The sequence below is a fragment of the Mustela nigripes genome, chromosome 5 (genome assembly GCF_022355385.1).
Source record: "Mustela nigripes isolate SB6536 chromosome 5, MUSNIG.SB6536, whole genome shotgun sequence".
NCBI classification, from domain to species: domain Eukaryota; kingdom Metazoa; phylum Chordata; class Mammalia; order Carnivora; family Mustelidae; genus Mustela; species Mustela nigripes.
This window is the reverse complement of record NC_081561.1, coordinates 87,474,595-87,490,061: the sequence shown is the minus strand read 5'-3', so window position 1 is coordinate 87,490,061 and position 15,467 is coordinate 87,474,595. Positions and strand designations below refer to the sequence as shown.

At 42.7% G+C, this 15,467-nt stretch overlaps 1 protein-coding gene across 1 annotated transcript in view; it reads right to left on the bottom strand.

The window, feature by feature from the left end:
* Positions 1-836: 836 nt before the first annotated feature.
* HECA (hdc homolog, cell cycle regulator) overlaps positions 837-15,467 on the bottom strand; it is a 45,441-nt gene continuing 30,810 nt past the window's right edge. Inside the window, exons 3-5 of the mRNA XM_059400836.1 lie at positions 13,609-14,649; positions 8,191-8,345; positions 837-4,459 (exon numbers count right to left, since the gene is read on the bottom strand). Of these exons, the coding sequence (XP_059256819.1) occupies positions 4,295-4,459; positions 8,191-8,345; positions 13,609-14,649 (1,361 nt within the window). The 3' untranslated portion in view covers positions 837-4,294. The remainder of the gene's footprint in view (positions 4,460-8,190; positions 8,346-13,608; positions 14,650-15,467) is intronic.

Below are 15,467 nucleotides of genomic sequence, written 5' to 3'. Positions count from 1 at the left end.
ATGGAAACCACTACAAACAAACAAGATTCTTCTCCCATTAAACTTAATTCCTATCAATCACTGCTTAACTTCATTTCCTCTTTCTGCTCTGCCACAGTTAAGAACTGTATTTTTCTTACAACTGCAAAGGAATTTTGTTGAGTAAATTATGCTAGCAGAAACCGTAAGATCCCGAGTCCTTATGGCTTCAAATAAAATAAAATTTATGCCTCAGATGTCTGTAGTAAGTGGGAAGACAAGCCTTTGAATCCACTGGCAGACTGGAGACATGTCCCTCACCCACATTTCCACCTCTTCTCCTGTGTTCCAGTGTTTTTGTGGATTTCAATCCACTAGCTGAGAATGACAGTGGAAATGAAAGGGACAATGAGATTTTAAAAGCTAAAACATACCTGACCACAGTGCAAAGTCGCAAGAGGTTTAATCACAACTCAGTTTTCATTTTCTTAAAATGAAGTAGCATATGATAAAGTCTTCTCATTATAAAAATTGTTACAGGCATGGGAACCCAAGAAAACTCTGTAGACTAGGACTGTCTACCCATTCAGTAGAGCTCCCTATAATCAGAACAATTAACTTTGGACCATCTCCATGGAAGTAACTCTGTTCTATAGAAGGCTTATTGTATCGCAAAGGTAGGCTGCATGCGACCCGCCGCCATCGAACAGCATAAAGAGGCTGCGGTTCTCATGACCAGCAGCAGTGACCGAGAACAGACTGCGCTCAAACCCCAGAAAGGCTTCCCCACTATCTATTCTGATCAAATAGGCCCAAACCCCAAAACCCTGAAGCCCAGACAAAAAAATAAAGTGACACACCGAAGAGAGAGTACAACGTTAGCTTCTGAGATTTTATTATTTTTAATACATACATTTCACAAACAGAAACCTTCAAACACCACACACAATTCCATAACCAAATTGTTTCAGTTTTATCCACATTCTTTAACTATTTACACTGTCTTCCCTCAACAAAAGTGCAATCCAAGACATCTTGACAAGAAATCTTTAGGACAAGAATATATTTTTGAGCTGGTTTTAACGATGCCCATCCGTTATGTTTTCTTTCAATTACCTGGAGTAATAATGAAGTCAAAGGACATAGAGATGAGCTGGGTTAGGCAGCATCCCATTAAAGGAACAAAAACACTGAACAGGAGCGCTTTCTCCTCAAGTCCTCCCAAACCAACTGAAACTGCTCAAGAGCTGCAACCAGGAGACCAAAGAGGAGAAGCCACGCGGAGGTCCCGACCCGGGTACAGGAGAACCAACTGTACGTGAGGCGTTGGTCTTAGGGGACAAAACACAAAATTTCAGCAAATTAGTCTTCATGGTCTACTAAGTTATGCATCAGCCTGTTAGTTTTAGTATTTAAACACCTAATAATATTCCTTCCTTGAGTTAATTTCCCCCAAAAAGCAATGAAAATACTTTTTACTCTGAAAATAAACTTCTGCAGAACCTGGAAATTAAAGACCAGGGAGAGCTCTGGCTTAGTTTGAATGGAATAATTCATCCCACCGCCCAATTTCATGGCCAATGGCTATCTTTTAAAATCAAGTAGTTGATAAACTCGGTATTATCACTTGCTTCATGTGCAGCCAGAAGAGAATGGAGAACTGAGTCAGCCTAAAGAGAAACGATAAAGCCATCAGAAATGGTTTCTCACTGAACTGAAGCAGGTAAAATTTTATTTGTTCCAGGTACAGAACTCTTAAAAAAATAAATGATTTTTTAAAAAAGTTAGAACAGGTAAAAAAAATCACTTTGAAATTATTAATCACTTATGAGTGGTTCATTTTATTGAACACTATCAGAAAAACAGAAAAATGGGTCTCTTGGGTGACTAATATCCTTTAATATCCAAACCACAACAAAATAGTCATCTTTTTTGACATACTCTAATCTCCACTGATGTATTCAGAGCAAAGTACTTTGAGAAAATCTAGTGAAAATACTAAGAATAGCAGATTTCCAAAATAAGATTTATTCTCCACATTGTTGCATACTCATTGTATTTCATTCTCAAATAAGCCAGATTTTCTACTTTAGAAGAGAATGTGATGCCTTAAAGGTAAACAATATTCTCCTATAGAGAGAATCATCCTATAGGGATGATACCTATCCCTCTCCTTTTTCAGAACCGCAGCATCCACAGAATCCTAACTTTGTGGTTCAAATAAAGGCCAAAAGCAAATTTTATCCAATTACAGGGAAAACTCCTCCTACTTATTTTTCGGAGAGTACAAACCAATAGAAGAAGAAAATACTGAATGCATCAGACACCACATTCACAGCAGTTTTAGACTAAGGAGCTTGTGAACATGATTTATATATAACCTTTAAGATCCAGAACAATAATAAGCAGGTTTCTCTATAAAATTTTAGGTGCATTAAAAAACAGCATTACAATATTTTATTATCCATTTGAAATTCAGAACTGAAACTCAAATATTACCTCAAGACACGAGAAACCTACGAATTTTTATACTTGGGTACATGAGAGAATCAGTGGGGCACCAGTTAACTCACAAATACAGCTCTGTGTATTAAGACACATCTGCAAGGGCTCTGTTCTATAGGCCTTTTTCAGGCCAATATCGATTCGCTGCTTCATAGAGGCATTGAGCATTTCCCCCCACTGTGAAATATTTTTCAGACCATCAACCACCAAATGAGAAGCAGTAAACCGAATTACAATCATCCAAACTGAAAGATAAGAATATTAGCTGATATATTGGTTCTTCAATGCTCTGTTGTTTCAAAAAAAAAAAAAACATCAAATATTTCATACAGTAGAACTCAAACTTGCTTGCAGTAATACCTAAAAACTTCTCAGAGGTAAAACAGCTGTTCTGAGAAAAAAAAAAAAAAAAAAGGCATAAACCACATGAGTAATACAAACTGTTCACATCACTCCAAATTTGGCTACCCATAAAATAGATGTATTTTCAGCTTTCTATTAGCATATATGTATACAATACTTGAAATTACCAAATCCATTTTTGAGAAATCATATTCCAATTCCAATTCTATGATGGTATAGGGTGTCAGTCTATTTAAATCATCAAGCTCTAATCACAAAAGGCTGTATTTTGGAAAGCCCAATGCTCTGACTAATCAAGTTATACAAATTATCATCTTGTTTCACTAATGGTGAAGTATCATGGAGAGCTTCAGAATGATCTATTTTCAAAATACTGTTACATATTACAATCCGTGTTTTGAGAAATGAAAACACACTTTAAAAAGAAATATTGAAATTATTATTCCTTTCCTCATATCCTCACAAAGCAATTTTTTCCTTTCCTTCTTGGGGTCAAACCTATGATTTGGGAAGCTCAGCATTAAATGGATAAAATGTGGCCATAACAATTTTGTGGAAGAAAAAGCATAGTGATGATGGTTCTGAATTTCACCAGTTAGGGTCTATGGCTGTGAGATTTACCTGTGAGAAGAATCTGACATCAAATGGCCCCTGGACAGTGCAACACACATAAATCAGTACCCCAAATCATGTCATTCATGGGTTCTCCTTAAGAGCTCATCTGACCAACTTCAAAGACACAATTCCAAAGACAGGGTTCCACCTGATCTTGCCCCCTTGAGTCCATGTGCAGCACTTCCAAATTCATTCGGTATGTTCTCTCTGTTACAGGTCAGTTTACCTAAAAACATTTGCAACACCACTAGTTTTCCTATGTCTTATAATTTGGATATAATTTTCAGTGTGAAAACTGCCTGCCTAATCACAGAGGTGATAGAAACACCACTCGTATCTGCTTTCCAATCATCTACAGGTCAGTGTGCACAACCCTGAGCCAAGACAGACTAGTGCACTCCCAGCGCTCCAGGCACAGACTTACAGTGACTGTCCCATGTTCTTCTCAAGGCCCAGAGCAGATCTAAAAGTGGGTCTTTAGACAGTTAACATTTTAATAAGAGCTTCTTTCCAACTCCCACCAGGCTTTTAGTTGATAATCCCATAATCCCTTTAACTAAATCCACCCTATCCTCCCCACCGCCTTAAAAGCTGTCCGAGAGACTCTTAGTGAGAGTGAACCTCTACCCCAGACTCACGGGATTATCCACTTGGGCTCCAGTCAGGACCACAGACCAACACTCAGGAGTCAAGAGAGGGCAAGGGGCCAACCCCATTTTAGTGGCACACATACACAAAGGAACTCTCCTTTAAATTAGAAAAGAAAGTCATGTCACAGAATGTTTCCCTATAAAAGATATGTAATAAAGAAATAAAAGTCAAGAAAATAGCTATTCCTAAAGCAAAGCTTTCATCAATAAGCTTCGAGAACTTTGAAGGAGGAAAATGGCTTCACGAAATGGTAGTCCAGGTTCCCACAGTGCGGACACTGCTGGACGTTGCTGTACTCGGAGAAGTACTGCATCCCGATCCGCACGTCGATCACCGGCTTCCCGCAGTGCTTACAGTTCAGGCGGGCCTGTGGGCGAAACACAGACGGGTCAGCCACCACGCCCTTCCTGCCGCCTCGCCACGATGTCACCGCCAGCCACCCCAAAACGCAACACCATGAGGTCTGAGGAACTGCTCCGGAGTTGAGCTGGGAGTCTGTCTCTCTTGTTAGCAAACGCAGGGGAGGCAGAGCGGAAGATAACACATTCACACATTCATCATCTGTCTGACAGACTGACTCCTCTTTCCCTCTGACCTGCAGCACCCTGAGCACTTTCACCTACTTGTAGGAGGAAAATTCCCAACCCACAGGGCCTGAACTGCTCCAAGGAGGCTCCCCTAACAACAGGGCACCCCTCCCCCTGGACTGTAAGAAGACACTGAAGCTGACTCCCCTCATTCAAAGCCTCATGAAACTTCATGGACTGGGCTGAGTTTATTTTAAAAATTCATACACATTTTTGCATTCTGCTCCTTACTACACTTGTTTCCTTTGATGTAAAAATAAAATTTCCCGAAAATACTCCAGCAAAATTAACAATCCAGGAAGAAGTGCTCTGTGGATCCTGAGGCTTCAGGAAACCACCACACACTAGATCTTCCTTTGTGCCTGGGTATCTAACAGCAAAAGACTAGAATCTTTTAGCGCAAGGTCCAAGAACTTAAAGGAATAACCAGAAACGATAGATACAACAGACTCTCAATTTAGATTCATTCCAAAAATGTAATAAAAAGTATAATCTCGGGGTGCCTGGGTGGCTCAGTGGGTTAAAGCCTCTGCCTTCAGCTCAGGTCATGATCTCAGAGTCCTGGGATCGAGCCCCACATCGGGCTCTCTGCTCAGCGGGGAGCGTGCTTCCTCCTCTCTCTCTCTGCCTGCCTCTCTGCCTAATTGTTATCTCTGTCTGTCAAATAAATAAATAAAATCTTTAAAAAAAAAAGTATAATCTCATTTTGTCCTCAACACACTCATGGGAGTTACGTGGTGGTCTGTGAATTTAGATGAAGACACAGGCACGGACTGACAGCAACATGCGCAAGGCCACATAGTTAGGAAGCAGAAAGACTGAGGACTGGACCAAAGAAGCTTATTCCAGAGCCCACATTCTTAGTTATGACACAGACAGCCTTTCTGTGGCTAAGATAAATTCCCTTTTAGCTGACTAATCGCTCTGAACAACAAAAGTGAAATTCTGGGCAAACCTCTCTCTTTAATCGTTCTCTTTAAACTGTTATTCCTTTCAAATAATTAACCATTAAGCTTCTTTTTGGCTCAAAGTCTTAGCAGAAGACCTTCCTGGATTCGTTAATAGCGTCTAACATTTACACCTTCCCAGTGAATACACAGTTGCCCTTGAACAACATGGGTTGAACTGCACAGGTCCACTTATGAGCAGCTTTTTAAAAATAAATACAGTACAGGACTATAAATTTTTTTTCTTTTCCTTATTATTTTCTTTATAAAATTTTCTTTCCTTTGCTTTATTGTACAAATACAGTATAAAATACTTACACAAAATACGTGTCAATCAACCATTCATGTTATCAGTAAGGCTTCTGGTCAACAGTAGGCTGTTCGTATTTAAGTGTTTGGGGAGTTAAAAGTTACAGGCAGATTTTTGACCACACATGGGGTCAGTACCCCTACCCCCTGTGTTGTTCAAGAGTGAACTGTAGTTAACTGACATTTTTTTTTTTTAAAGCCAAAGAGTAATCAAACATTGCTTTCCACTTTTAGTTCAAGGCCAGAAAATAGAGGTCTGGGCTCACATTGTTTTAAGGAAGAAATACACAGTGAATACCACCAGGCTGGCTGTGGCAGGATGCCATTCTGCTCTCCTCCCTAAAGATAAGGAAATAATCCCACTGTCTCTCAGTGATATAGCAGGAAGAGGAGCAGACAGGGAGTTCGAGGTTTTAGCATGGCTGTGCCACATTTGTGAAGACCCCCACTGCATGTGGAAAACAAGGAGGCTAACCTAGCTCTCCCACAGCCTTTCTAGCACCAATGAACGGCCCCAAACTCTTTTCCTTCCTTACTTCTTTTTTTTTTTTAAATATTTTATTTATTTATGGGAGATAGAGAATGAGAGAGAGAGAACATGAGAGGGGAGAAGGTCAGAGGGAGAAGCAGACTCCCTGCTGAGCAGGGAGCACGATGCGGGACTCAATCCTGTGACTCTAGGATCGTAACCTGAGCCGAAGGCAGTCGCTTAACCAACTGAGCCACCCAGGCATCCCCTCCTTACTTCTTTAAAAGAGAACCCTCTCTTGTGTGTATCAACGAGAGGAGCCACTTCCTTCTGTTTCTCTCATCCAAGAGCTGGCGCTATAGCACAGTTGAGTATTACCAAATGCTACAGGGTGCAGCTAAAAAGACTTTGAGATCTCATTTCCAAGGCTAATGGAATTTTAAAATGGAAATGTGGACAATATATTAGAATAGCATACGAGAAAAGTCAGCCCTGTCTAGAATCAAATGACAAGCTATGGATGGCCATTTAGGTCTCTCCTGACCATAGCTCTTTTTTGAGAACACTAGTATAGACGAAGTATGGCTGAAGCAACCGCTCGGCCAACCTTTTTCTTCAACCTGCACAGCTTATCACAGGATATTCTTTTTTAAAAAATCACACCATAGTGCTAAAGATACAAAGCTATATAGTAACTAATGAAGTGCTTAATAGTTATTTGTATTAAAGCCAGGCTCGGAGACTAAAGAGCAAAGTAAAATTATCTCCTACCCACGAACATGAAGGAATTCTAAAACAAGGCTCTCTTTTCCTCCAAGCACTTGGAAATGAACCAAGATACTTCCAAGGATTTTGTTTTGCCTCCTGTGTTTCCATGAACTTATTTAACGTGTTTTCCCGGACTACTACCTCCCTTTCCTCTGGTGACAGCTAAACTTCGGAAAATGCTTCCTCTCAGCAATGCTTTAAGGATTACAAACATTTCACGATAGCCTCCAACACAGTAGAAGAAGGCAGTTCCTGTGTAACTGTGCTACCCCACAGAAAGGAAGCAAAAAGAAAATGCTGTCCACCAAAGAAAGTAAAAGTTTCTTCTTCCTTTTAAATGACTTCTTCTTGGGGCATTTGGGTGGCTCACTGGGTTAAAGCCTCTGCCATTGGCTCAGGTCATGATCCCAGGGTCCTGGGATCCAGCCCAGCATCAGGCTCCCTGCTGAGCAGGGAGCCTGCTTCCCTTCCTCTCTCTCTGCCTGCCTCTCTGCCTACTTGTGATCTCTGTCAAATAAATAAAATTGTAATAAATAAATAAATAACTTTTTCTTATTAGAACCTAAGTATATGTTAGTCACACAAAACAAGAAAATATAAGCGACAGGAACCACTTAGCATCCCAGCACGCAGACACAACCTCGGGCTTATAGGTTAGCAGATCCCTTTCTGTAGTCACTTTTTACAAAAAGAAGCATACTGTTACACCATTTTATAAACTACCTTTTTTACTTAGTACCCTAAAAATATTTCCCATTAATTATATATTATTCTACAATACCCCCTATTCTACAATACCACCCCCCCCACAATGGCTGTAGAGTATCCCAGCAATAGCTTCATCAAACCATGGTAAATTAGCCATCATTCCTGGACTCGGGGATGAGGTGGTACAGCCACTTGCTATCTTCCTCGCCCTCTCCTGAACGAACGATGGTGCGGCTCTATCTCCTCTGCATTTGCCAGGGGACAGAAGCCGGAGTTCACACGCAACTTGGTCTAGGGTGTCGATACCAACCTGACAGCATGGAGAGGCAGCCAGGATGTCGTAGGTGTACATGGTGCCCAGCTGGTGCCAGCTGCCGTCCCACCGCGACTTACACTTGATGCAGATGATCTTATGAACCCCTTCCAGGCAGTCCACGCACACCGCATACAGGTGCATGAGCCTCCCTGTGCACAGAAGACACAGTGCTGAGAATGGCCATCATCGGGGCTAAAACACTGGCTGATCTATCAATTATAAGCAAACATGTTACCATTCAGATAAAATAAGTAGCAAAATAGGTCATATTCAGCCTATATCCCCAAGTTGTCCTTTTAGAATAATGATGAATTACAACTGTCAATGGGACACATACTCCAAAGTTGTATCTTTATTAAATAGGGCTTCAATTCACTTTTCTAAAAAATACTGCCAGGTTTATAATATGGACATCCAAATTCAAATGACCAAGGTACAAATCCTACAAACCAACCAATGGTCATGCAGGACTCTCAGCTCAGAAGCTCTGTGTGTGGCACAGAGCCTGAACCAACAACGCCAGTCTGCAGCCACGGGCTTTCATCCACTGACAAGTCCCACCGTAGGAAAGTCAACAGTCTGTCTTGGTACTGGTGGCCCAGAATTATCCCACAGCCACAATTACTGTGTTAACTGTCCCTGTCTCCAAAACTGCTCAGCCTCACCATATTTAATTTAGGAACCAGGATCATATCTAACTTGTAAGTGGTGATTTAAATGGAGTACAATGTCTTATTATCTACTGGGCTCTTAAGAGAAACAACCCCATTTCTCCATCATTTGTTAACATCAAATGCTTGCAAAGGAAAAGAGGTCACCCTTGTTTGCATGGAAAGGTTTAGGATTCAAGTCATTAGGAAAGATTGGGCATGTCCAGGATCCACCTAGACGGTGTACAATAGCAACATTGCTGCTCTCTACGTAGGCATCAGGGAGCGCCACAGTGCTATACGCTATACTCAGAACACGTACTCCTTCAGAATGCGCCGCTCCTGGCCAGGAGCCAAACCATGGCTCGTCACCTTTCTATGGTTAGGACCAGCCTGCTCCTTACCCTCTGGAAAGAGGTAAATAGTACTGACAGGGTAACTTTCCATTTCATTTGCTTACAAGGCTCTCTCTTCCTCCTCAACAGAGGGCACCATGCTCTCTCTCTCTCTCTCTCTCTCTCACACACACACACACACACACACACCACTCTTGTTTCTCAGGTCTATCTAATCTTCACCTTTTTCCAACCATTCTCTGAAAGGTACCCTTCACATGTGGTCCTGGGCTCTGTCGCACATTCTTCCTTTTCTTTCTCTTCTCTCCCTATTCAAGAATGCTCCAATCTTAAGATCTGAACCACCCTGTTATAAAATAAGCTCCCCAGTTTTCATCCAAGATGTTTATTTCTAATAGTGCTTGCTAAACAGACATCTCCAGCCAATGCCCTCATCTTCCTTTCCCTAAGACAGGTCTCCTTCCCAGTGTTCTCCAATCCCGTCCATGATAGCATCCTTTATCCGCTCTAGAGCCAAAGTGAGCCAACCAGGATGCAGCTTCATCCTCTACAGGCAAGTTATCCCCAAAGCCACAATTTTTTCTTTAAAACAACCTCTTGTGGATATTCCTACCTTTCAGTTCCCACTGTCATCACCCAGCAATCTCTCATCTCCTGCCATCTAGGCAGGAGATTTAAGTTCCACCTCTCTGGAGAAAGGTCTCCCCCCCCATCCTTTCAAACAACTTCCCTGCCCCCAGGGATCCACCTGCTTTAAAAAAAAAAAAAAAAAAATTAGACTCTTCAGCTCTTAAAGAACATGACAAAGCCCTTACTGAGGCTTGAAAGGACACCCATAATCCGTTCTCCCTACCTACCCTACTCATTTTCCACTGGAGAACCTCCACTCTCACCAATCTCTTCTCCCCAGTTCTGTTTCAACTTTTAAATCACCATTCCTTTGCTCAGATTGCCTCTGTCCTATCAACAAAGGCCTTACACAGCCAGACCCTCTTGTTATCAAAATCCATCCACCTTCTGACATCTGCCTTCAAATTGCCTCCTTTAACTACCCAGTGGCCCCTTCCTGATTGGAAATTATAGGATGCTTAAAGTACATCATACCCAGGTGTTACTCATTCCATAAATGGTGGTTAAGTTAGGCCTGGTGAAGGTAGTTCCATTTTTGTAAGAGCATCTTACTAACCTCAGATGGAAGGCAAGGACTGATAGCAACGAGCCCAGGCATGGAATACATAAGATTGATTCACTGATGTAAGTGAAAAGAATCCGTCATCACAGACAGAGTAAGAACAACAGTCCTCTCGTTTATGCTGAACCCCTGTACTCTCCTTTCATCTTCACAGAGAATATTTCCAGTCTTAAAGTGAAAGTGGTTTCTACCTACTTCCCTCGAAAATTAACCCCAACCAGTATAAAGAACAAGAAACGATACATAAGCTCCATCTTCTGGGAAACTGAGACACCTGCAAACCTGAAGCAAAACAGGAGATCACAAAATCAGATGAAGAAATTTTAAATGACTTAGCTCTGAAACTGGACGCAAGCAGTGGAATGAGGCGCCAAAAGGGAAACAGTGGAGTAGACAAGTAACCAAACATTCTATGCAACTTCTTCCATCAAGAAGTAGTCTATTTAATAATCATCTCCTAAATCTGGGCTAGCCTTACAACTTATTTTGAAAACCACAATGTGTTGGAAGTGATGATACTCGGTTCCAAGCTTACGCCTCTTGAGAGAGCAGGCCCCACCTTCTCAACCCCTGAATGCAGGAAAAAGCCCAGTCTAGCCCACGGGAAGATAAAAGACCACACCAAACCGGGATGAGCCATTCATTCCACCGGAGGACCCCTGCCAGGCCAGCCAGTCAGCCAACTGTCAGACATGTGTCAGGGATCATCTGAACCAACCAACCCAGAGAACTATGAGAAATCATAAACCATCCCTGGTTTCAAACACTATGTTCTGGATCAGTTTGATTTTAACAAAGGCTAAAGGGCTAAAAGGTTAGGTGAAATTTTAGAAAAGGAATGAGACCACTCCCCTCAACCTCACTTCTTTCCTGTTGAGGGGACAGTTAAAATAGGAACCTGCATCCATGAAACAAGAACAAGATGATATTAAAAAGTGCTCTTGGAAATTATAATTTATGTATTTATAGAACAGAAAATCTTGAATTCAGTAAAAATCCTGACATATAAAGCCAAAGAAATCTTCCAAAAGGCAGGATAAAGAGAAAGATAAGCAATAGGATGTGTAAGGTCTCCCTCTATCTTTAAAAAAAAAAAAAAAAAAAGATTAAACTTAAGAGGTCCAATATCTGACTAACAGTTCCACAGCTGTATTTGAAAATGAAAGAGGAAATGATCAGAGAAAGAAACCAGAAGAAAATCTCCCCAAACTGAAGACTATGAGTTTACACAGCCAAAAATCCAAGAAAGCACACTGCACAATGAATGGGGGTGGAGAGGAAGACCTGTGTCATGGTGAAACTTCAGAACACTAGGGATAAAGAGAAAATCTTAAAACCTCAGGGGATCGGAGGAGAAAGCAAAGGGACAGCAGTAAAATACTGACTTCTCAACACTGACACTGGAGACCAGATATAGTGAAGAAAGAAATGCCTTCAAAATCCTAAGGGGAAAATATTTGTAACTTGGAAGACTCTACCCAACCAAATAGCAATCAAGTGTGAAGACAGAATCAAGACATTATCAGACTTTCAAAGTCTGAAAATACCTAAGCCCATGCTTCCTTTCTCAGAAACCTCCTGGGAATGTTTCTTAACAAACTGAGGAAATAAACCAAGAAAAAAGAAAACATGATATCTAGGAAATAGAAGATAAAGAACAGAAAAGTAAGCAAAGAATTCCTAGAAAGGCAGCCATGCAGTATAGCAGCTAATGAGTACAGCCAGACAGACAGGAGCAGGAAGATGAAAGGTTCCATGAAGGAAATTTAATTTCTACAAAAAGAAGTTCATTAAATGGAGGATAGGTATGTGCAAATGATTTGAAAGCTTTGTGGAAGCTGCTGGAGAGCAACCAGCCAATGGTTCCAAGAAGACTAATAAGCAAATGAAATTGTGAAACAATTATCAACTGTAATAACAAAACAAAAGACATCCTAGAATATACTATATGATAGGAAATACACCTACACTTCGTGCTCAACACTAGATATTTACATAATCAAAGCAGTAAAAACATTAAGGATTTCACCAGGAATTGTGATACATTATCCTGAGAGAAATGGGAAGATTTAAGAAAGCACAATCATCCACCTTAAGTCAATAGACAATATCTAAAACTGGATATGAAGACGGCAGTTTTAAAATTACAATGGTGGGATGCCTGGGTGGTTCAATCAGTTAAGCATCTGCCTTCTGCTCAGGTCATGATCTTTGGGTCCTGGGATCAAGTCCCATGGCTGGCTCCTTACTCAGCAGGTAGTCTGCTTCTCCCTCTGTCTGCAGCTCCCCCTGCTTGTTCTCTCTCTCTCTCTCTGACAAATAAATAAACTCCTTTAAAAAAAAAATAAAAATAAAAACCTAAGAATCAGTCATAATTGAAAAACGCTATCTCTGAGAACTGAAACAACAGGGGGTGTGGGACAAAGACAGGTAGAGATATATTGATTCTACCATGGTTTTTTTTTAGCACACTTTTGAAGTTATAAACATGTTACATTTCATGTATCTCACCTTTATATAAACTCAGTAATTTCACACAAATTGACCAATTGCTCACTTAACCTGACCAACACCCATCATTCAAGTCAGGCTGAAATATCACTGTGCCCTTGAATGTCATCCACAGCACTAAGCTCTCTGCCTTCGCCAGAAGGGTGATGCCTCAGCTTCCAATAATCGTCCACTTTCCTTTTGCTGTTATCAAGAAAGCCTGATTTTCCATAAACTTCAAGATTAATTCAGCTCATCTGAAAAACACACTGGCCCTCCCTGACCCTCTTCTGTTACTCCCTTATGTTTACAAGGATCAAGAGAATACACAGCATGCTGGGCACATTAACACAGGTTGCAAAAGCAACTGTTTTACACCAAGTGATATAGTTATGCAATTCCTACTCAATTCCCTCCCAGTGAAGGAAAACTGTACACGAGGAATCCTCCCTTCAAATGACAGCAGAATAAAAACATAAAATGGCCCACCAGGACAACTGTATTTGGTACAGTGACATCAAGAGTCATTGTACCAAATGTACAAACTGGTACCAGCACCCCCTCCAGCACCTCAAGGGGCAAAGCCGAAACATCCCAACAGTGCCCGGCACCCAACAAGAACAAGAGGTACCCGCCATTACACTGACTCCAGAAGAGAGCAAGCCCATTCTGCTTCTCGGCTTTTAACAAAGGGAAAACAGGCAAGGTGGATGAACACCTGTACCTTGAAGATGACACGGGACGTCATATTCGATCTCATCGTGTCTCGACGGGCTTAAGAACAGAGTTCCGTCCACCAAAGGGAACTGTTCGAACACCGGGAGTGCCCGGTGGCACAGAGCGCAGTTTACAACATTCCTGTGGCTGGCACTGAGGGCCGCAAGGATGAATTTCCGCAGATCCTCGCCCTGGCCCATCTGGGCATCGTCTTCCATCCGCACGTGGAAAGTGTTCAACTTATGCCTAGGGATGTGCGTGAGCAGCTCGGACAGGTCCAGGCGCCGCAGGAACTGCACGGGAGCATCAAAGTGGCCCCCCCGGTGCACCGATAACCCAGCCGGACTGTAGTCAAAGTGGGTGTTTCGGAACACATGGCCCCCAGCCATGGCCTTTTTGTGAGGCTCCAGATGGATGGCATTCTTTAGGAATTCCCCGAGGTATCTCGAGGAGCGAGGGCCGCTGAAGTGGGCAGGGGAGAGGATGGAGTAGCCGGTGGGCGGAGACTGGCCCGGGGAGGCGCAGGGGGAGCGTGCCCCGTAGGCTGCTGCCCCGACCGCCTTCTCCTGGGAGTTCTGCCGGTCCATGGAGTGCCGCCGGGGGAGGTCGTGGCTCAGGCCTTTCTGGGGCTTGTTGGGCGGCCGGCACTTTTTGGCCTCCTCCCCCGCTTCACCGGGGGGCCTCCCTGTGTTCTTCTCTGACCCAGATTTCTTCTTTTTCTCATCCTGCATCCGCTTCACCTGATACCAGTCCGTGTCCTTTTTTAAGTGGCCCTGTCCACAGCGGCAGGAGCAGAAGCGGAAGGCCAGGTCGTAGCCCTTCTTTGTCCACATGTTCTGCCGGCACTGCTTCTCGTTCCAGCTGCGTGCGCGGCCGATGCAGTTAAACTGGACCAGGATGCTGCTCTCCCACTCGTAGAAACACTGCAGGTGCATCCAGCTGCTGTAGGGGCAATGCTCGTTGTTGCACACCACCTTCTGGTAGTCGTCCTTGTCCAGGTCCACCGGCCTCCCGAAGCTGCAGATCAGGGGCGTGGCACACGGGGCTTCTGCGGAGAAACACGGAAAGAGGTTTAGCACGCAGGAGCTGGGATTCTAGCAGGCACCACGCTGGAGAGAGCAAAGCTACCATCCCCACAAGCCCATTCGTGCCAACAGTACAATTTTATGGTGTCACGATTTCCACCGCTGGAGTCACACCAGACAAGATTAAAAAACACTGACTACTTTCTTCTGGTATTATGTTGTACCAGGGGAATTTATTTTCAGATATTTGTTATCTGCTGAAAAACACACCAGTAAGCTTCAAAAAGTCCAAATCCTTCAAAGTGCAATTAGCTGTATGTCAGTACTTCCAACATTGTAATGTACTATGAGGTTTTCCTAAGATGTGGGTGTAATGACAGGCAGTTCCATGGTTCTTAGAGAGGAATCATTCCAGTGAACTAGGAAATAATATGATGAAGCCACTTAACCTACCAGCTCCAAAAGGACGCTGAAAGTCCTTTATCACAAGTGTTAGGCTATACTGAATACCACAGAAAAATTAGAAAACAGAAATCCCTCATCCCCAATTCCCTTCTAGAATGGTCTGATACCTAATGGCAGGAATATCTATCTGGTCAACCTAATTGTTGGTCTACACAGAACTGCACTGCCAGGACATGAAGGAAAAAACCAGAATTCTCCTAAAGCTATCAGGACAGAAACTAGGAACACCAATATACTTATACCTATTTAATCACATGCCCCACAGGCCATCTAAAAGACCAGTTTCCAGGGCGCCTGGGTGGCTCAGTGGGTTGGGCCTCTGCCTTCGGCTCTGGTCATGATCCCAGGGTCCTGGGATCGAGCCCCACATCGGGCT